Source organism: Polypterus senegalus, chromosome 8, assembly GCF_016835505.1.
Source record: "Polypterus senegalus isolate Bchr_013 chromosome 8, ASM1683550v1, whole genome shotgun sequence".
Taxonomy (NCBI): domain Eukaryota; kingdom Metazoa; phylum Chordata; class Cladistia; order Polypteriformes; family Polypteridae; genus Polypterus; species Polypterus senegalus.
The window spans coordinates 85,815,800-85,838,125 of NC_053161.1; the positions used below are offsets into that span (position 1 = coordinate 85,815,800).

At 36.4% G+C, this 22,326-nt stretch overlaps 1 protein-coding gene across 3 annotated transcripts in view; it reads left to right on the plus strand.

Moving 5' to 3' along the window:
- The window catches only part of exoc4 (exocyst complex component 4), a 537,075-nt gene that overhangs the window by 483,130 nt on the left and 31,619 nt on the right, over nucleotides 1-22,326 (plus strand). For 2 of the 3 annotated variants that reach the window (XM_039761360.1, XM_039761362.1), the window contains exon 14: nucleotides 805-989. In XM_039761360.1, coding sequence (XP_039617294.1) covers nucleotides 805-989 — 185 coding nt within the window. The remainder of the gene's footprint in view (nucleotides 1-804; nucleotides 990-22,326) is intronic. The other variant, XM_039761363.1, reaches the window with a different exon arrangement.

The following is a 22,326-nucleotide window of genomic DNA, read 5'->3' on the forward strand; positions in this document are numbered from 1 at the left end:
ATAATTGGAGCTAATTTTCCCGATGGTAACAAGGAGAGCACTGCTAAATAAATGTGAAACCTCCGTCAAGGGCAAGTGGGAGGCCTCATTTAAATTCTAGCTGCTATTGATGTGGACATTTGGCGGCTTTTCAACCTTTGTTGAAATGTGATGCTGTGCCAGAATGCCTTCATTCAGCGGCAGTATATCTCGATTTATCACATATGCCCTTCATTTACTCCTTCTGTCCTCTGCACTTACTTAAGGAATTAGCCTACTACCTGCAATATTTTAATTCCATTTCTTTCTAATTTCATTTTGTGCTTGTAATAATTTGATATGGAGTGTTAATTTTCTTCAAATTAAACAGTGATTAAGAGTGTATTTTAAAAAGAAATGGCCCTTGTTTCAGTCTTAATACTACTAAACACAATGTTCATTGCTCAATATGATAGAGTATATACAGTATAGACTGTTTTTAAATGTATTAATATTAAAGTAATGATTTTAAGGTATTATTGTTTGTGTTTATTTAAGATCAAAATATTTGTAGCAAGAGTTTTTGAATTAAATTAATATGTCTACTGTAAGCCATTCAAACGGCAGTTTGTTTTAATGCAGAAGTTGTCGGTACAGTATATTCATTTTATGCTGGTCAAATCTGCTCACACTCCTACAAAAAGGAGTACCGCAGCATTTGACTTTCTTATTTTATCTCCTACCCTAAGTTGTAAAATCAAACAGTACTGTGGTACACTTGGTAATAATGGGAATTTTGCCTAAAAGTATTTATCCTTAAAAGCTACTTACTTTTTGTCATTGCAGGACTGCTTTTGCTAAAGAATCAGAGGTACTGACTGGTAACCTAGGAGACAAGCTGATTCCTCAGAATGAAATCTTGCGTGATGTCAGTGACCTGAAGGCCCTTGCCAACTTACATGAGAGCTTGGAGTGGCTAGCAGGAAGGCTGAAAGGATTTTTTTCAAACCTGACAGCAACTCAGTGTGAGTGTAAGACGGCCAGAATTCTGATTGATATCTTTCTGATCAATTCATCTGTTTTCATGTACTGCTTGTCCCCATTAACCAAAATGAAAGTGAGTGTTAGAATAGGTGATTAAGGTGGCATTTTGAGTTTATGTGAAAAATTTAGAAGCAGTGTTTTAGCACATGCAGTGAAGTCATGTGTTTATATACAATAACTACATTACTTTTCCAGTTTTGTGTGGTTCAGTCGTAGACTGGGATTTGAAAATATGGGTGCCATGAAATTTGATGTAAATATTTTTTTGCAAAAGGCAAGAGAAGAGAAAAGAATTAAGAGCTCTAATTAATATGAACTGGTATGTCAGGTGACTGTTTTTTATTACATTTTTCCACGTGCCACAGTGCCATCTGCTGCCTTTAAGATGTATGATAACCTTAGTAAGCATGTGCATTATTTCCACCAGGTTTAAGAAATGAAGATGGATAACTATGTCCAACATTGCATTGCTCAGGGCAGCTGATTTAATAGGCTCTTCTCTAAAGTCTTCTTGGCAGCTTTTGATCATTTTCCTTTTTAATTTGATTTTTTAGGCCTTCTAAGCAATGAACACAAACAAGGCCAATTTCAAACAGGGCTTGACTGATTCTGCTTCACTGAAACACTTTAAAAAGAATTTCATGTCAAAGACCTGACATGATTTCTTTCTCCCGAAATTGAGAACAACCTCTTGGTTATAATCAGAAAGTGCAGTTGCAGCCAGTTTGAGCTGATCTTTGACCCATCGAGCCAGTATCATTAAAACTTTAGCTGAGATTCTTTGGAAGTTTCTCTTTTCTGTATACAATCACTTTTAAATTTTATATTTTTTATTTTTAGGTACATCCATGAGATTCCTCTTAAAACAGATAAAAATGCAATAACTGTCTGCTGTGAACGTGGCATAATTATCATTAATTTAAAAACAGCTCCATTAATAGAGTGTTTTATCACATAGGACAGCCAGAGTATTCTTCATTATTTAGTGTTTGCTAAGCTGATGGGACTTTTGCAGCTTGCCCCTTATCTTTACTTTTTCCAAATTGGATTTTTTATTACAGATCCAGTCAGGTATGAACAAGTCATTTTCCTTTTCTTGTCTTTCAGCTTAATACATATTTCTTCCAGTGTAATATTCAGAGATTAAGAGTGCTTATTCTCACAGCCGATCTTTATAGCACTGCAAAACTATTTAGATTCAACCCTCAGGCAGGTGTTTTTACACATACAGAAGAAAAATCATTGTAAATCATTTGTGCAGTTATATTAGTCTGTGTCATACATATGAAGTTGTAATGATTACTGGGAACACTTCACCTTTTCAAGTACTCAACTGCTTTAATGGGTTTTCAGAGAGTTTTTAGCATAGTATTAAGCCTTAGTTTCTTTTTTAATGTGACAAACGATTTTATCCAACTGCCTTCCAAGTTTGAATTCAATTTAGATGCCCAAAGCATAGCATTGCTTCTGCTGTGATCAATAAATGAAGTCTAGGTAAAGTAATTAATTGTACAGAACACAAAAAGACTTGACAGGGTGTGGTGCCTGTCATTTGAGGCAAAAAGAGTTTCTGTGTTTCGAATAGGCAAGAATACCATAGAAACAAAAAAAGTAGTAAAGTAGATTTAAACTTCCTAATATGCTGGCAGGGTAGACTGTATGTTAAATTTTTATTTAATATTTGAGTCCAGCTGAGCCTTACAAACAGATTTAAGACAAGTGAGTTGATTGAATTTGCTTTACATTTGGTTTACGCAGAGTGATTTCACACTAGTGTATGCTTTTATAGGATACTAAGTAGTGGTAGCAGAAGGATTACTAATATTTCAACCAACATGCAACACGTCACCACTCTCCAGCACAATGATAAACAAAAATGTATTATAAAACAAAGCTTCATTTTATTTGAGAGAAAACACAAATCAGCCTATGTGATGCACTCCTGTTTCTATGCTCCTACTCCCTGACAGTACCAGTGTTGTTGCTTCACAACTCTGTAAAATTAGAAACCTGGCTTGGTCACTTCCTATTCAGAGTGTATGGTATCTGTGTATCTGAGTAGTCTTTTCTAAATCTCTGGTCATGGAATTGTGTTAATATTTTACTGAATGTCAGTTTCTGTCTTATTTTAACTATGGTTAGATGTCCTAATTTTACACATGCATTTTTATCATCAGTTGTCTCTAACTGATGACAGATATACAGTATGGGTCTAAAGTTGGCCAGTGAGACCAGTTTGAAGGTTGTTACTTTGTTCTAAGATGACCAGCTGTTTCTTGGTGGGATGGGTGGTGCATATGCAATACAACTCTCTTGTGATAATCTTTATGTTTGCAATGTTTACCTCTTGAAGTGCAAGAAGCCTCCTACAGGCTGTTTCTCCATTTGGAGTGGTCTCACAGTACATTATAGCACAAATTGCATTTCTTCATTGGCGGCTTTTAAAGCACTAATTTTGCTCTATGTGATGTAATTCAGCTTCGAGCAGGATACCTGAAACGGCTTCCAAACAACATAGTCTGTTTTTCAAAACAGATAATGGATGCTAATGTGAGTTTTTGTAGTGTTGGGTGGGAATGTATTAATCCTCCCACTTGACCTGCAGGATTTTACAAACGTTTTATACATGCAAAGAAATCAGATACCTTTGGTGGAGCTGTTCAGGTAATTTACATGCATATATGTAAGTGATGCTATTAAGATGTAGCTGATTGGCTAATGATGTCAACCAGTTCCATAATGCACCGTGTAGTTGGTATGATATCAGCAAGACCTGGAAAGGGGATAATTGGGAGATAAAAATCAAACCAAATAAAAGAGCAAGAAAAATAGTTGGTGAAGTCACATGAGAATGTCAAACAGGGCAGAATAAAATGTAACACATTAGTACCAAAGTTTAAAATAGACATTGTAGTTGAAAAAAAAGTAGGTCCAAAAAAATCTATTCTGTCTTGGAAGTCTTATCCCTAACTAACACTAATGAACTTTATATGAAAGAGTCACCAGTTCAATAAGTGTATGTCTGAGAATGCACCCCACTGTCTCTAAATAGAAAATGCATGCATGCCAGCATCACACATTGGGAAGGCAGTGGTCATGTGCCTGACAAGGAATCACAGACAACACAGCTGCAACCATAAAAAATGCACACACAACAGCAGCACCAATAAGTAAACCAAAAAATATAATGGCACACAAAATGATATAATATTCCAACTAGTGCAAAAATAAATAATAAATACACAAAAGGTACGAAAGTATCTTTAGTTTGTTGTGTTAGTTTGCTGCACACTACTAAGATATGAGGTTGCAAGAAGTAATTGTGATTTTTATTTGCTGGCCTGCATCTGGTTTTCTATATATATGATAAACTTATGATCATAATTCAGATGTTTGACTAACAAGCCAAATCAAATCATAGTTTTTCCACAGAAGATTACTTAGCTACTGTACAATATGTTCATGTATGTACAGTAAAACAGCTTTAAATAGAGATCAACAAACTGAGACAGTTGGAATTGTTAATCTGACTCCCCTAAGAGACTGAATGACTTATGTCTGTTGGACACTGTGGGTACACATGCTATGGTGACCAATGGTAAGGAATAGGATATTAGTGCTATATCCATCCATCCATCCATTATCCATGACCCTGTAGTTAGGAGAAAGGCTTACGTCTCCTCCAGACTACGAGGGGTGATCACCCTGGTGGCTTTGTGGACCACAGGAAAGGAGCATGGAAGTTCAACCCTATAGGGGCCCATGGTCACCGCCAGGGCATGCCCAGATGCCTGAGGAGCCCTGGCCCTCAGCACTTCCACCACACCCTTAAGTGCTGGGGGGAAGAAGACCAGGGACACCCAGAGTGTTTCCAGGTGCACAGCCAGCACTTCCACCACACCTGCCAGGGCCGACGGAAGGTTATCAAGAGGCACCTGGAGCACATCCGGGTGAGCATAAAATGGGCCGTCTCCCTCCATTCAGTGGCTGGAGTCGGGTGGAAGAGGACGGAGCTCGGAGGAGAGGAAAGGAGGCGGACCTGAGGAGAATGAGAGGCATTGGAAAGGCCTGGACTTGATGTGTTTGGTGATTAGTACTGGATTGTGTGTTGTAAATAATGAATAAACGTGTGTGCAAAGGGTGCAAACCTTTGGTGTCCGCCTGTCTGTGTCCGGGCTTTTTCCTACAACTAATATACTGAAGTGCTAAAGCCATATGAAACCAAAAAGAAAGTCAAAAACTTGTCTAAAAGTTAAACTAAGCTAGAAAAGAGTTAGTCCTGCCCATAATTAATTGGTGATCGATACAAATATTTTGACGAATAGTAACTATAGTTACGGATACTCCAGCATCTATAGTCACCATTGCATCACATTATTCACTGCTTCCCTCTTGACAGCATGAAGTTTGCAATCACCGAAGCAATACAGGGTGGGGTAAATTATATGGAAGCAATACGGTGGGAGGTCCATCCCCCATGAAGTCTCAATCACTTTGAACCCTATGTTATTGTTTTGTGAAGTCTATAGAATGGACATTTGTCAACATCTGCACCAGTGAGTGTAGATGAAAAGGGGGTAGTTGGGAGGGATTTATGAGAGGAAAGCAGATGTTTATGTCTAGTGTCAGAAATGCTGGTACCATGCCGTAATAAAATTTGAGTTTTACAGTATTTTTCCAGCACTGCTATACCATGCAACCCAAACTAAAATTTTACTTGAACCAGAATAAATTTTGAATTTTATCCCAAAGCTAGGATGTCATTCTTACCTTTCCACCATCTTAAATAGACATCACTTGATGACGTCACACTTCACAATGTCGCTGGTCACATTGCCAAGCATCAGGCACCATTTCTAACAACATAATGGCCATTGTCATGTAGGAGAAACAAAAAATGGTGACAACCAAGAGTAAAAATTAACAACAAAATGGCAGTGCAGTGGCATCACTAAAATATACTTAAAAAGAAACAGTATGCAGAGTTTCAAAATCTAACGTTGTAAAAATGAACACCAAGGTGCAGAAATCAAAAATCATAACAGCAAAAAGCATAAATTAGGAGTGAGAAAAAAAATCAAAAGAGGTAGTGAGAAATTTTAGCTCAACAACAGAGAAGCAGACTCTATGTCATTTCATTCACAGTCTGCTTGGATAAGACTCTACTTTTCCCATTCAGCAACTGAGCAAGGATTGAGGGCAACAGTTACTTTAAAAAATTAAAAAGACTTTGCTGTTCAGTGACTTGTTAGCACAGTAAAAATTCATCAGTCTGTAGTTTTAAGTCCATTGCATGGTATTGGCCTGTATGATACAGTAACAAGAAGAAGTTACACTGCTAAATATAAGAGCGTCTGGATGGAATTTAATAAAGTATCTATAATAAAAATTAAAAGTGAAAGCACTGTGATGACATGAGGCTAAAGTAGAGCTTTTGCCAAAACATAACGTTTTTGTGAAATGCAGACCTAATCCATTGCTCAGCATAGTGCCAGGAGTGTTTAACTGTATTGTGTTTGATTATAGTTAATCTGGGTTTCTTCGGAGGTGCTAACTTTAATATACTTTTAAGGCTATACAGCATGTTGCTAATAACAACAAGCTTCTGTAATATTTAGGCAGTTTATATCATATTAGTGTCTTAGGTATTGTTTACTAAATTATGCATCTTTATTCTAACTTTCCTTTTTTAATTGCTGCACAGAGCATGTTTGTTTATTTACTTAATTATCTGCTAATGGAATTTATTAAGCAAAATGCTGGATTATTAGTTGGTAAAGTCAGTTTATGTTGCATATTTTGCCGTTTATAGATTTAGGGCAGGTGCTCAGAGATCGACAGTCTGATTTGTTGTTAGACATTCAGCTAGCCACCTTAAACTCAACAGCGACTACTGAAATAAAGGGGATTGTTGGCTTGAGGGAGGAAGGAATTGTGCAGCGCGTTGATTGCACTACAAAACACTGGTGCTGCAATTTTCAGCTGGCTGCCTTTCTCCCATTTAAACAGAGATACTTTTTATATGCTTTGTGTTTTTTTATGCCATTATTATGTTTCAGTTATTGCATCTGTATTGTAGACTGAATCAAAAGGAGCATTTGCTGAAAAATCTGAAGTGCCACATATGCTGCTTCCTGTGCTGCATGTAGGCAAAAATGACTAGATGACTGATTTTGTGCTGACACACTTTTACACAATGTACCATCACAAGATGTATATCCTACTGTATATTTTTTCTTTGCTAAGCTGAACAATCAAAAAAAATCTATGTGTGGAAAATACTGTTTCATTTTTATTAAACAAGATTTATCATTTTGTAGTTGTGACTCGTGCTAATTGGTGCAACTTGCTTGGCAACTGCTCATGTGTGGAAAAAATAAGACTAGTCCCTGCAGTGTCTGTGATGATTTTTTAGTAACTGATTGATTTCTATCTCTGTCGTCATAGTGATGACACTATTATAGTGCAAGCAAGCATTGTTCTGTTGGTATTTTTACAAGTTCTTTTTGGTTGACTTGATTGGTTTTCTTGAATGCAAAGCATGGAATGATGAAAGAAATTTGAGTCTGAATCTGAAAGAGCTATTCTACCCTAGTATTTTTCTAAGTGGCCAAAGATTACCTTCTTTGTACGAAAAGAGATTCTGACATTTCTGGTTTATAGTGCATACTTGTTGTTTCAGATCCAAAAGAACATGGAAGGCAAACGCAGAAACATTTTAAAGCTAGGGATCAATATGCTTTAATGGTTTATTTTCTCCTGGTCAATGTGTATCATAATGTGGATTTGTTTTAATTTTTTCTTCGTTTATACTATGTTTTATTGTTTTCTTTGATGCTGTTCTGAGCTTTGAAGAAAATTATGAGGTTACTTTCTTTATTAAAAATGTATTTATAGTACTCATAAGGTTATGGTATACAAATATCTGAAATTTCAAGATAAGTGAATTTATATTTTAGGATATGTGCAATACTTTTGGAGAAATCTCAGATGTATTTAAAGATATCTGTAGAACACTTTCTGATATTTCCAATTAACTTCCAGTTTTTAGACTCAAGATGGCCTAATGATTATTTTAAGATATCTGAAATTCATTTTGAGATATGTCAAAAATCACATTCTGTACAGTTTCCTATTCTTTGACTAGAACTTTCTGTCTGTTTTTTGTTATCTCAAAAAGATATTCAGATTCATCCTGTCTTTTTAAACATCTTTGCAAGTTTGCCTCAGATATGTTAAAATAAAAAACACTTCAGATATCTTAAAGTGACAAAGATACAGTATCTTGTATATCCTGAAATGGATTTGAGATACCTGCATTAAAATCAATTTCAAGATATTATAAATTTATTTTAATTGAGATATCAATAAATGCACAATTTGAAGTGGAACAAAAGAAGCCGTGGGACTCAGCAGGTTCTAGGCATAACCCTAAATTATCCTCCCCCCACCTTTTTTTTTGTAACTGAATAAAATATAAAAATAAAACTGAACCAATCAAAACACATACAGAGCATAATCAGATTCATATGAAATACGTTGTTTATGTTTTCTTTAATTGAGAATTGTTAAAAGTTTTTTTTGCGTGCTATTAATTCTTTGTGAATTTTTATGTAACAACCAGACATGGGGTGGAGAAGGGACTGAAACAGACACCAGCAGCAGTTAATATTTAGTTTTTTGTGACAGATCTTAACAAACTCCCACTGTCAGACTTAGGACAGGCCTTTCTGTTTCGTAATGCCGGCCTTAGGAGATAAGAACAATATCTTCCACAATGCACCTCATATCTTTTCTTGTCTTTCCATCTGCCGTGCTGTTCAGCTCAGCTCCACCTATGCTTTTTCAGAGCTCTACACTTGTCTGCTTTCTTACTGAAGTTTTCTTACTAGCTCCACCCATGTCACTACAGGAGACAGTACACTCACTAAATTAATTTAACAACTTAAATTCACTAACTTACTGTATTAAGATAATAAACCCGGGGAACGGTGTTAGAAAGTGGTCCAGAATAAGCATAGTAAGTCTTAATGCAATAATAGCAATAACAATAAACCAAGAGTATGATGTTAAACAGTCTCGTTTAGGGTAAAGGAAAAAATAAATAAGATTAAAAAAAAAAAGGAATTAAGCACAAACGTCTATAATTGTAATTAAAACATAAACAGTGTCTGAGTAATAATGAGGATATATAATGATAAAAACCCGTATCTTAACAAATAGATCAGACAGTAGGTTATTTATCCTTGCCATATCATGACAGGCTATGACTCACTATTGTGTTTCAGAATAGTGCCGGGATCAGCTTTCTTAATTCCTTTTCTGCTTCTTCCTTGCTGGCGAACACATAGAATTGACCGTGCAATTCCACTTTCAGTTTGTCAGGATACAAGAGGCTGTATTTGATATTGGCTTGCCGTAACCGCTGTTTAATGTTGTAGAAGGCTGCCCGTTTAGTAGCTGTTACTGGAGAGAAATCAGGGAAGATATGAATGTAGTTATTTTCATATATAATCTCTTGCTTGTGCCTGAGGAGTGCCATCACCTCTATCTTAAATAATAATCTCTCAAAGCGAATAATAAAAGATCTAGGTCTAACGGTATTTGATCCGCGTATGCAATAAGATGCTGCTATCTTAGAATCTGCGTTAAAGTCCTCTCCAATTATTTTAGAAAATAGTTCATCTGCGAATTTCACTGGGTTTGGACTTTCTTGATTCTCAGGTAGACCTTCGATTCTAATATTATACCTTTTTCTTATTATTATACAAGTTTTTTGCATTGGGAGCTAGCAGTTGTTGCTTTTTCTTCAGCACTGGCATCTAGATTTTCGGAAGATTCAATCCGAGTCGTGAATGTCTCCTTGACATCCTCCACTTGATCAGCAAGTGTGCTCAGTTTAGATGAGGAATCCTGAATGTGCTCTTCAATTTTACCCACCATATTTTTAAAGACTGCCTCAAAGTGAATACATATGCGTTCCTCCAAGTCTTTGTTATCCTGCTGCCACATCTGTCGCAGCTTGTCATTTGCTATTTCCCTTGCCTTCTCGCTTTTCTTTATATCTTTCTTTATCTCTTGCTTGAGCTCAGCGATCATCACCTTCAGTTCAGACAGATCATTTCTGCTTTTCGTGGACTGTAGGTGAGGCTGTGGGCTCTATTGCAGCCAGTGTTCCCGGCTCTTGTGAAGTAGTTGAGAGCGCGGACTGCAAGGCCTTTTCCAGTTTCAGATGATCTTCTCCAATCGACGAGCTATCGTGACCTGCGTCACTCGCACTCGTACATTCACTCTCCATTTCATTCTCAACCGGAGACGATGCAGCAGACCGTGGTCCCGAGGAGTCTGGGCTTTCGCCCATCTGATCCAGGTCAGTCTCTGAAAGGCTGTATCTTGAGCTTAGGCTTGCCGATCTGAGCTTGGATGTAGCTTTAGTTTTCGTTCTTTTGTTTCTTTCTGAATCCCTTTCTTGTTGGCTATGTTTATATACAGTATGCTTGCATATACTGTAGTAGTACCCTCAGGTTGGATAAATACAGGATATCTCAGGATAATAATCAGATAATATGAAAAATAACACCGCTGCTAGCGGAGCTCCGCTTCAGACGTCCATCTCTCACAACGAAAGAGACCAACTTAATACATTAAGATTGCTGAAGATTAAATAAATTTTAAGTTCATAGTTGGTTAATGATTATATTTTAGGCATATAGTATTTAGACTATATTGGTTATAAATATCTCTATTTTTAATCCTAAAACGCCACTGCGTGGGGGCTTGTTTTGCTTTGGACGTGCTCTGTCTCTCGGTATGTCAGAGGACCGGGACTGTGTAAAGTAGGGTCTAGCCTCACGTGGGGAAGCAAAATTTAAGGGGGGAGAGAAAGAGAGCAGGCTATATCTATGCCTAATCTATCTTTTTAATCTTTATAATTATAACTACCAACGTAACAATAGGCTGGATGGTAATAACTCTTGGGGAAATAGGAAATTAAGGTTAAAGCTGTCTCACTATAAAATGACATCAAAAATTCAGAATCAATGTCTCCATGATGGGACAGTTAACTTTGTGAGCTGGAATGTTAAAGGCCTGAATCACGAATTAATGAGGAAGAAAGTAGTCTCTCACCTAACAGGTTTAAATGCTAAAATAGTATTTTTACAGGAGACCCACTTACTAAGCAAGGATCAGTTCCGACTGGACAAATGTTCCATTCTAGCTTTACAAAGAAAACTAGAGGTGTGGGAATTCTCATACATAGAACAGTCTCATTTGTAGCATCAGATGTAGTATTGGATCCTGAAGGGAGATATGTGATGGTCATGGGCAACTATCTAACTGTAAAATGATTTTGATAAATGCTTATGCACCTAATGTTGATGATAAGGTAGTAATATACAAATTTTTTTTTAATCCATTCCCTATCTGAACACTCACAAATTTATAATGGCTGGGGACTTTAATTGAGTTTTAAATACACTCTTAGATAGGACTTCTATCACAGTGGGGACGACATCTAACACTGCAAAGATAGTTACAATGTTTATAACTGATCACAACTTATCAGACCCCTGGAGGTTTTTAAACCCAAACTTAAGAACATATTCTTTCTACTCACCAGTACATCATTGCTACTCAAGAATTGATTATTTCTTTATAGATAATAATTTCTTGCCTACGATTAAATCTTGCAAAAACGATGCTATTGTTATTTCAGACCATGAACCTCTGATCTTGGAGCTAAAGTTACTATGCCTCACACACTCACCTCGCAGATGGCGTCTAAACCCGCTTCTATTAGCAGACGAGAATCGTACAGAATTTATATCCAAACAAATCAGTTTCTTCCTAGAGACAAATACATCCTCAAGAGATTTCTGCAGGAATACTCTGGGAAACTCTTAAGGCCTTCTTAAGAGGACAGATTATCTCATATTTTTCCAACAGAAATAAATTAGAAATCAAGAAAGTAGCAGAGCTAAAAAGCGAAATTACTAGAATAGATGAAGAACATGCCAGGCTTCCAAGCGAGGCTCTACATAGGAAAAGGCAGACAACTTGACAACTAAAGAAACTGAACAACTAATTTATAAATCCAGATATCATTACTATGAACACAGAGAGAAAGCTAATAAGCTTTTAGCTCAACAAATTCACAAGCAAGAAGTTCGCAACGCAATCCCAGTAATCACCAACACGAACAGAGACAAAATCATCGACCACAAAAATATGATGCACACATTTAGAGACTACTATAAATCCTCCCCGTGACCCTGTATTCGGATTCAGCGGGTTAGAAAATGGATGGATGGATGGATAAATCCTTATATTCTACTGAGTTTAAAGAAGATAGTACACAATCTAATGCATTTCTGGATACATTACAGATACCACAAATAGACACTTTTAGTGCCGAGGAACTCGATAAACCTCTGGCATTATCAGAATTACTAGATTCTATAAAGACACTTCAAGGCAGGAAAGCAGCAGGCCTTGATGGCTACCCTGCAAAATTTTATAAGAAATTCTCCGCTTAGCTAGCTCCCCTCCTATTAGCAACATTTACAGAAACCAGAGACAATTAAACTCTTCCTCAAATTTTTCACCAAGCATTAATCACCGTTTTTCCTAAACAAATTAATGACCTATTACAATGTGCATCATACAGACCAATTTCAATTTTGAATAATGATGTTAAAATACTCTCAAAAATCATAGCTAGAAGGATGGAGAAAGTGTTTCCTTCGGGAATATCACAAGAACAAACTGGATTTATCAAGGGTCGACACTTATCTTCAAATCTTCAACACCTGTTTAATGTAATATACTCATTAGGTAAGTCATACACTCCAGAAATATTATTATCATTGGATGCAGAAAAAGCATTTCACATGATTGAATGGAAATACCATTTTACTACATTGGAGAAATTTGGGTTTGGCCCGAACACGCAATAGAATTAAAATCCTGCAGTACTTCTTTATATTCCCTGCTCTGTGCCCCAATAAATGCAAGTTATCGGCAGTATACTAATAACCTAATTGTGCTTCACTCACTCAGAATATGGAACCAATGTAGAAAGCATTTTAAGATGGAGAAGCTTTATTCTGTGGCACCTCTTCAAGAGAACCACCTCTTTTAACCTTCGCAAACATATGCAGTTTTTAATATCTGGAAAAAAATTGTGATTAACTTGCTTAGAGATCTTTATATAGACAACGTCTTTGCATCCTATGAACAATTACATTCCAAATTTAACATTCCAGCTACACATTTCTTTCACTATTTTCAAATTACAGTAGGAACTTTGTTAAACAGAACCTTCCAGATTTTCCTCATCTTGCACCCCCTTCCATGCTGGAAAAAGTATTGCTCAATTTCAAGGACTCAGACACCATCTCTACAATCTAGAAAATTATTTTACAGTCCCTCCCTTTCAAAGATATAAGAGGACACTGGGAAAAAGATCTCTCAATTAATATATCAGAAAAGGAGTGGAAAATAGCAATGCAGAGAATTCACTTGAGCTCCATATGCACAAAGCATACAATTATTCAACTCAAAATTATATATCGAGCACATCTGTCTCGACTAAAACTCTCCAAAATGTTTCCAGGGCAAGATCCAACCTGCGAACGCTGCAATCAAGTCCCAGCCTCACTGGGTCACATGTTTTGGGCCTGCACCAAATTAACATCATTCTGGACCAAAATTTTTAATTATCTTTCAGACAGCCTTGGTCTCACAAACTTCCCTAACCCATTAACAGCTGTGTCCGGGGTTCTTCCAGATGGGTTTAAAGTGGAGAAGGACAAACAACTGTGATTGCATCCACTACACTTTTGGCACGTAGACTTATTTTGCTAAACTGGAAAAATCCTAACTGTCCTCTTTTAAGTCAGTGGGAAACCAATGTTTTATACTATTTGAAACTGGAAAAAATCAAATACACAGTTTGAGGATCTGTACAGATATTTTTCAAAACATGGCAGGATCTAATCAGTAATATTTTAGAATAAGCTCTTAAAGCACAGAGGAAGCAATATTTCTGTATTTCTTTTTCTACTCCATTCATCTCTATTGGCTTATTAAACTTATCAATTTAGGTATGTTTACAAGCCTTAAGTTTTACTCCGTTGGCCTTGCTCTCTGTCTCAGGGGTGGGGGTCGACTTGTTCTCAATCCTATTTTTTGTAAAAATTGATTGATTTGTATAGAATGATTGCAATAAAATTAATACATTTTCAAAAAAAAAATTCACTGACTTACATATATTATACTTCATCCTAGCTTACCATTAAGAACTCTTTTTTTTGGAGTAATCAAACTGTTCTTTTGTCTAACAAAAAACCTTGCTCTAGCTCTCGTGTTGAACAGAAAGAAAAAACTTTTAAAGGATCTCTGGGGTTTGCAACATATTGCAGCTTAGTTCTGTTTTTCCATTTCTTTTCTTTCTTTTCCAACCTTGAATGCTTGTTGCAGTATGTAAAAGAGATCACAGGTGGAACCACCTGCTGGGAATTTCTGCCTGACACACCTTTGACAGTGCCACCTTACTGCCTGCCGGGTCATCAGCCTGTTGCCACCCTTCACTGATGTTTCACTTTTTTAATCCCAGAACATCTCAAGGTCGTGGAGCATTGATAAGGATGTCTTCCTGCCACCCCTACAGCCAGCTCTTAGGATCCTTGTTTTCCCCATGCTTTATCCTTTCTTCTGAGGCACAGCTAGAAGCTCCCATTTTTGCCTCCTCCGCTAGATCTTTGAGGGTCTTCCATAGCTTTAAGCCTATCATCCCAAGGTACTTCAGGGACTTCTGGGAGGATGTTCCAGTGAAGCCTCTTCAACCTATCTCTACTGGAAAGATGAAAGCTCTCCATACTTTTCACTCTTTCTATCAAAAACAGCCCCCATCCCTTTTACCCACAGAACAGTCAATTCATCCATGATGATCGTCCATGATGTCTGGCCATAAAGATGTTAGGATAATTTCTTGTGGGAACTGCAACTGATGGTCAAAGTCAGCCCTCATGGTCCACTTTCCTCCAGGTGACAGGAGAGGCCACATCCTTGTGCTGCTGTTCTGTGCTTGGCACCCTTGTCTGACAAACTTCACCAGCCTCTGTGAAGTTACAAGGCTGGCCCTGTTTGCTTCTGACCTCCAGAATTGCAGTTAACTTACACAGGACCTGGTCATGACACCACCTATACCACAATAAGGCTGCCATACAGCCAGAGAGCATATGTTGCAAACTCGGGTTCCACGAGTCAAAGAGTTGGCAGATCTCCTCCGTGCTATACCAGAGGTGCAAGTTCTGAGGACTTGGAAGGGTGTCATAAGTGGCCCAGATCAAGAAGTTTAGCCTTGCTTGGGCATCCTCCACATGTCCATCCACATGACCATCTTGTTGATCACAGCCTTCTTTGTTGTTGCTGCTGACTTACAGCTCTTATTTTGTAGGCGTCACCCTCCATCTTCACAAACTCAGATATCAACAGGTCTTTCCTCTCCTTCTTTGAGGCTTTAGACCACAATTTATATGATGTTCCCCATCCAAGAGCAACCCTACCTGGTTACTGCACTACTGCATGCGTAACATTCCACTTGTATCCTGTGCGAACTTTGATTTTGTTACTTTGGATGGATAGGTCAGGTGATTCTCTCAGCTCAAACACAAGCCTCATCTTCTTCTGCTCACAGTACACTGCTGCATACATAACTGAGCAGCTCTATGGTATAATTTGTTAACTCCTTCCATATATTAAACTGTCAAATGTGAAATCCTTAGGCTGCCATGTTATCAAGATCTGCCAATCACTTCTGTCATGTCTATCCATATATTCAATCGCTTTTCGCTTTTACCTTTTCATCAGTATTGCATTGAATTTTGATTCCGTGTTTGGAATTACATGGTGACAACACAGCATACAACTGCCCATAAGTAAATATTGTTTCTTTCTCTCTAAAAGAAATGTATCTGTCATAACCACGCAGGACTTTTTTTTATAATAGCGAGATGTTTACTTGCAAATACAATAGAATGATGGTAATGCTTTGGTGGTTTACTTAAGGACTTAGTCAAGCTTAAAATATACTGTATATCCACTCTCAGATCAAAATGGCCAAATGAGATTCCTATATAACAAAAGAGTCCAAGTGGGTGTGTTAATATTGAGAAACGCTTGCTGCTCAAGAGAAGAAGGCACCCAGCAGAAAACTGTCCGAGTAGGTTTGTCAGACGCTATAATACAGTATATCCAAAGGGAGATGTGATTGGAAGATCTTAAGAACTGATTTATCTGAACCTCAGTGCAAACATGCTAAACAGCTGCTTTGCATTGGAAATTTAAATTAAAAAAAACATTTTCCCATTGGTAATTCAGTACACTTACATAACATACATTACTTATAAGATTGATAATGCCAATTTCTCACATCTTAGCTTAATGTGACTTTGCCAAAAGCCAATTAATTCTTATTTATTTCCCTTCCACTTATTTGTGTTGTCATAACCCTCTTTAAATGAAAAAGAACACAAGCCTATGATTAAACGGGACGTTTAGAAAGAATGGATGTAAATGAAAGCACAATAGTCTGCTCAGCATTCTAAATTGGAAATTTCATGTGGTGAGTTTAATAACAGCACAATATAGTGTACTAGACAGTAAGGGCAGTAAAAACCTTTGACTTTTCAATGGGAAATAGAATTTGGCATAAGGCATTCTTTCAAAGATGTTGCAGTTGTATTCAAAATAGAACAATCTACAAATACATCATTTATGATTTTAGAAGCAATTTAGAATGGCATTTTGTATCAAATTAAAAATAAGTCTGCAGCTATATATTAGGTTATTTTTTTATCCTGCTGCTATTATTGAAATTTTCCCTCAACACTAAAACATGTTTACCACTCAGTGAGTTGTTGAATAACATTGCATTTCTAAGCAATGCTTAATAAAGTTTTCTACAAACTTTTTAAAGAGGAATAGTAAAAATGTGTGCAATCTATCTATATATATATAAAATTATTTTCGTGTTTGAAACGGAAATTACGTATGACCACGCGAAACGAAAATTATGTATGACCACAGAACATCATATAATACAGGAACTAATCACTTTGTTTGTGGACGCCATTTTTATATCGTCTTTACGAATTGTTATTATTTGTGTGAGAGTTATTTTACTGATATTGAAAATAAATAAATACAAACACGCCGATCTAACCCATAGAAGTGTGCTCTGCGTCGCCCTATCCCAGCCCTCCTATCTGGCCTCCAGCACTGAGCCGTCCGCCACAAGGCGCGTTCTGACAGAGAAGTTTTATTTATTTGTCCACGTCACTGTCGCGGAAACTGCCACATTGTAACTTTTTTTTAATAGCCAGTACTTGATAGTAGAAGAGATGAGAAAAACAGCTTTGCGTATTTATACTTTTTAACTGCGCTGAGCTGTAAACAATGTGAAGACAAGACCGCCTTCAGTGGCGACGAGTCGTGAGAACAAAGTGGATACTGAAAGGCGTGGAATGTCGGGCTCCTCCACTGGGTCGAGAGCTTCGCAGTTTCGGGCAGTGTCCTCTCTTCTCGCACTGTTTGTGACACTTCTAGTGCTCCATCAGCTCCTGGGAGAGTAGAAATCTTTGTAAATGAGTGTGATCGGCGCCATCGAAGCAAAACTCTTTTTTGTAAATTGCACTGCACGACTACTTACTGTCCCTTAAGGTGAGTTCGGGTCACTAAAACCCCACAACATTCAAGGTTGTTTTTGTGATGAATTCTTTTAACAACATGTAGGGTTTACATCTAAGAAGATGTACCGACCTCTTCATGTAAAGTATTGGACTTGGGAATTGTTTGGACCTTCTGCCCGTTAAGCACGGAGCGGCAGCGTCCACATTTCTCAGAATAATTTTTCTCTTAAATCACAGGCACATAGTGCAACGTTGTCAGGCAGAAATTTGGAGGATCACATACAAAATGTTATTTCTATACCACACCAGTTGTGTAGCACCTTTCACTAGGGATCTCCTGCAGAGAGTTGATCTAAATACATTTAAGCTGCTGTTAGTACTACTTACCTGTTGTGTTATAGCGCGCTTAAAATGTACTTTACCCTAAAGCACTTCAGTAGTGCTCAATGTATCTTTACTTCTTAAATGTTAATGTTTTACTGTTTATTAATTTCTATACTACATTTTATTTTTTTTCCTTGCACTCAGTGAGCGAAGCCACTGGATACACCATAAATTACTACTGTTATTAAACATCATTGTCAAACTCTCTTAATCCAGTTCAATATCATGGGTGCTGGGGGCTGAAGCCTAACCCAGCAGCACTTGTACATGAGGTATGAACCATTTAAGTAGCTAGTTAACCCAACACACATCTTTGGAATTTGAGAGGAAACCCAAACAGACAGGAGGAAAATGTTTAAAATCCACACAGACAGTGAAACGGCGAGGGATTCACACTCTGGATGCTGTGCCTTTTAGGAAATAATGGCAATTAATGAACCACCATGCTGTTACACTTATTAATAAATGTAAATATAAAAATAACACATTTTGAAGAATTATTATTTGTTATATACACAATTAAATACGCAATGAAATTAATAAAATGTATAGTCAAACTACTTTCTGTTCTCTGTTGATGTGGTTGAGGCGGTTTAACTTAAATGTATTATTGTCAACTTCAAGTTTTTAAATATCTGAAGTCTCCTAAATTGCTTAATTTAACCACATCATTTTAAGCTTGGAAGATGAAAGGCCTGCTTGCAGAATTTCACTATTATTATTCCTTAAAAGTCTGGGAAATATTTTGTCTAACACTTGAAATGTACAGTTATTATTATTTTATTAAGTGGTCATCCCCTAACTAAATAAAATAGGATTACTTTGCTCTCTACTGCCTCTTTTCAGTGCGCAAATACAGTAATCTTAGGTTAAGTGCAACAACTCATCCTTGTGTAAAACTAACTTGACGTTTCAACCCTAAAAGGAAACCAGAAATCTGTTTCACAAGACTTATTTTACTACGTATTTTTAGTTATTAATAGTTTATTGTAAAATAATATACATTATCTAAAAGTCTTGTGAGGTTCATCACTCTCCTGTCACTCTGCTGTAGATTAGCCTATCAGTATGCAAAAATATATTGCTTTTTATTTAATTCCTTGTTTAAATGTTTTATTGTTGTTATAAGGCACGCACCTCCCATTTCTCCTTTTTTATTGTAATGCATTAAAATGCATTACAGATTAAATAAATTTGTATTGTTTTCTTTTCTTAACCTGAATTTTACAAAGTTAAATTACCTGTCAGTGCTACTAAAATTATGCACTCCTCTTGTAGCAGAGCTTCTGGCCATTTACTTAATGAGACAGTTCATTAACCAGTGAGTGTACACAGCCATAAAGAACATTAATTCTGAAAATGAAAAACTAATAGAGTGTTTAGATATCTCTTCATCATCAGTGACAGCCTGCGCGCTCTTCATTATTACTGTTTACTGAGCTGATGGGAGTCACTGCCCTGTCTGCTTATCAGAAGACTCAGCTCTAATGAGATTTGATGATATTTGTGTCTGTGTAGACATGATGGTTGTATGAAACTGTTTACTGTAAAGTTTTCAAGATGTTGACTCATGTTTTTGTAAGTCTTGTAGAAATTTAACAGACAAATCAGTGCTTGACAGTTTTATTGCCTTACTGAATATTAAAAACTGACTGTTGCTTCATTTCTCATAGGTATTATTCATTAAAAACACATTCAGTATTGAAAGTCATATTTGTAAGTATGAGCCAAAACATGGCTTATCAAATTATATAAAAAATTGAAAAAATATAGTGATGTATCCAGTTATATCTTTAGAAAAAAAAGCTTTAAAGCTGCCATGTGCACTTATTTAAAAATTTAAAAACTTAAATTATTAATTATGTAAAATTAGCTCAGATGTATGCAATTTCTCGTTAGATCATAATGTTCATACTGTGATCATGTAATCTACAATTGAAAAAAAGAAACATAATTAAGTAAAATAACAATAAATGAAACATAAGAATATAGTCAAAAGTACTGACACAATCAAAAATAAGAAGGATTTCTTGTGTCTTCCAAAAACTTACTGTGAGATGGCTCGAGCAGCACAAGCTGGGCTCAAACTCCACGAGGCGCTCCAGCCATTCCATGTCTACCCAACAGCACACCTTAATGAAAGTGATGAAGTACCCAAACCAGGCGTGTTAGTGGCCCAGTTTAATAAGCAACTTGGTATACTAGATGGTAACCACAAATACTAAGGGGCCTCAAAAAAAGGTTTGCTAACCTTTTTATATGAATAGAAGTGGGGTACCGAGCTCAGCCTGGCATGGAATAACGTTTGAGTGTAGTTATTAAGTAAATTCCTCCAGAGGAAAAAATTTCGACCCAAACCAAAATGTCAGAAGTCCCAAAAATGCCGCTTTGTGAAGTTACCTAATAAGTCACAAGGGCAGATGAATTTCAGAATGAAATATAGCATTTGCTGTTCACGAGTACAAATGGGGAATATGTGCAGCATTTGGCTGAGATAGGTTCAAAGGCATGGATTTTCAAAGAACTGCACATTCGGCTATATATTGGGTACTACAGCATTCATTTTTTTAATTTTCTTTTGTCATAATACTGTGAATAGGTAGGACATCTTTGTCATGTTTAACTTATATCATACCAAGAGTAGTATAAAAATATATTTCTTTTTATCTTGTTTATGGTCTCTCACATTAAGTTTTTTGAATGTTTTTACTTTTCTGTAATTCAGTTCAGTAAATTCTTGTATAATATTATTTTCTGAAGAGTGTTACATAGCAAAGTAAAACAGTAATATAAAACTATATGAGCAGGTATCACTTACAAAAATTACATAAAACTCACATATATATTTCATTTTAAAATACTGAGAAGTCAGGCAAAATGGCTTTATTGGCTAACTAAAAACATTACGATATGCAAGCTTTCTTGGCAACTCAGGCGTCTTCTTGTCATTTTGCTTGACTTCTCACTACATTCATAATGGCTAACATGGTACAACACTCACAAACAGATCCTTAAACATTTTCACAGGAAAAAAAACAATATTGATTTTGGATGCCATATAGGATTTTTGTCCTTTTATGTATTTTATTAGTTTAAATAGAGTTGCCTGTACTTTGAAAGACAAAGGTAATAAGATATGTGTGTATATATGTGAGCAATATATATATTACAGTAATTGTCTATTCCACATGTCAGACACAACAGCAAATGCTTTGTAACTGGGACATCATCATCCTAAGTGCAGTTGCAACTAAACAAACAGTGTAAATTGCCAATCTAGTGTTTACAGATGGAGTCTCCTGAGATAAGTTAACATGTTAATAAGAGAACAGGTCTTTATGCTTGTACTGTTTGCTTACAAGGTGAAAAAATATAGAGTGTAATTGGTAGCAGAACCAGCAAATTGATCAGGTTCATTTTGTGTACTGCATTATGTCATAGGCATTTGCAGATGTACTAAGTTTAATTGACTATGCAGAGTAGACCCCAGAGTGGATTGAATGAAAAGTAACACAGGTTATAGAGTAAGTAAACAAGCTGAAAGATCAAAACAGTAAAAATAATTGAGGAGAAATGTTTGTTAGAGCAATGATACTCTCAGAAAAACTATTACATAGAGTAAACATTACTGCATCATTCTGAGTACAATGGAATAATAATAGAAAGACCACTAAGGAAAAGGAAAACTTGTTAACAATTTTAAACGACAGCCTGAATTTGATTCTATGTACAGTCCCGAGTAAAGAAAAAAAAAAGTGTAAAAGGGAGGAGGAAAAATCTTTGTTCAGCAGCCAATAGGTATTCAGCCATATTGTAGTGTATTACAATCTAATGGAATACAGGTATCAGACAGAGCAAAAGCACTTCTTTGTAACACCCCAGAGTAAACTCCAATATGAACTTTACAGATGGAATGCACATATTCACACATTTGAACAGTGGGAGCACTGGCAATTTATTCATGGCTAAGCAGTGAGACTGTGCTAGAGACAGAACCAGAAAATGTTGTGGGGTTCATTCCAGCTCATTAATTAAAGCCAAACAATAAATACCTTCCGGTTTAAACTGCCAGTATGAGAGAATTTAACTGTTTATTTGCTTTATTATATATTGTGATGGACCGAGTTCTTCACTTATTCCTGGAAAATGAAGCTTTTTTTGCAATTTGTATTGGCACATGAGAGTAGAATCAGACAAACATAAACAGCTAATGTAAATCTTTATGGAAAGCTGGTGTGAACTTTGA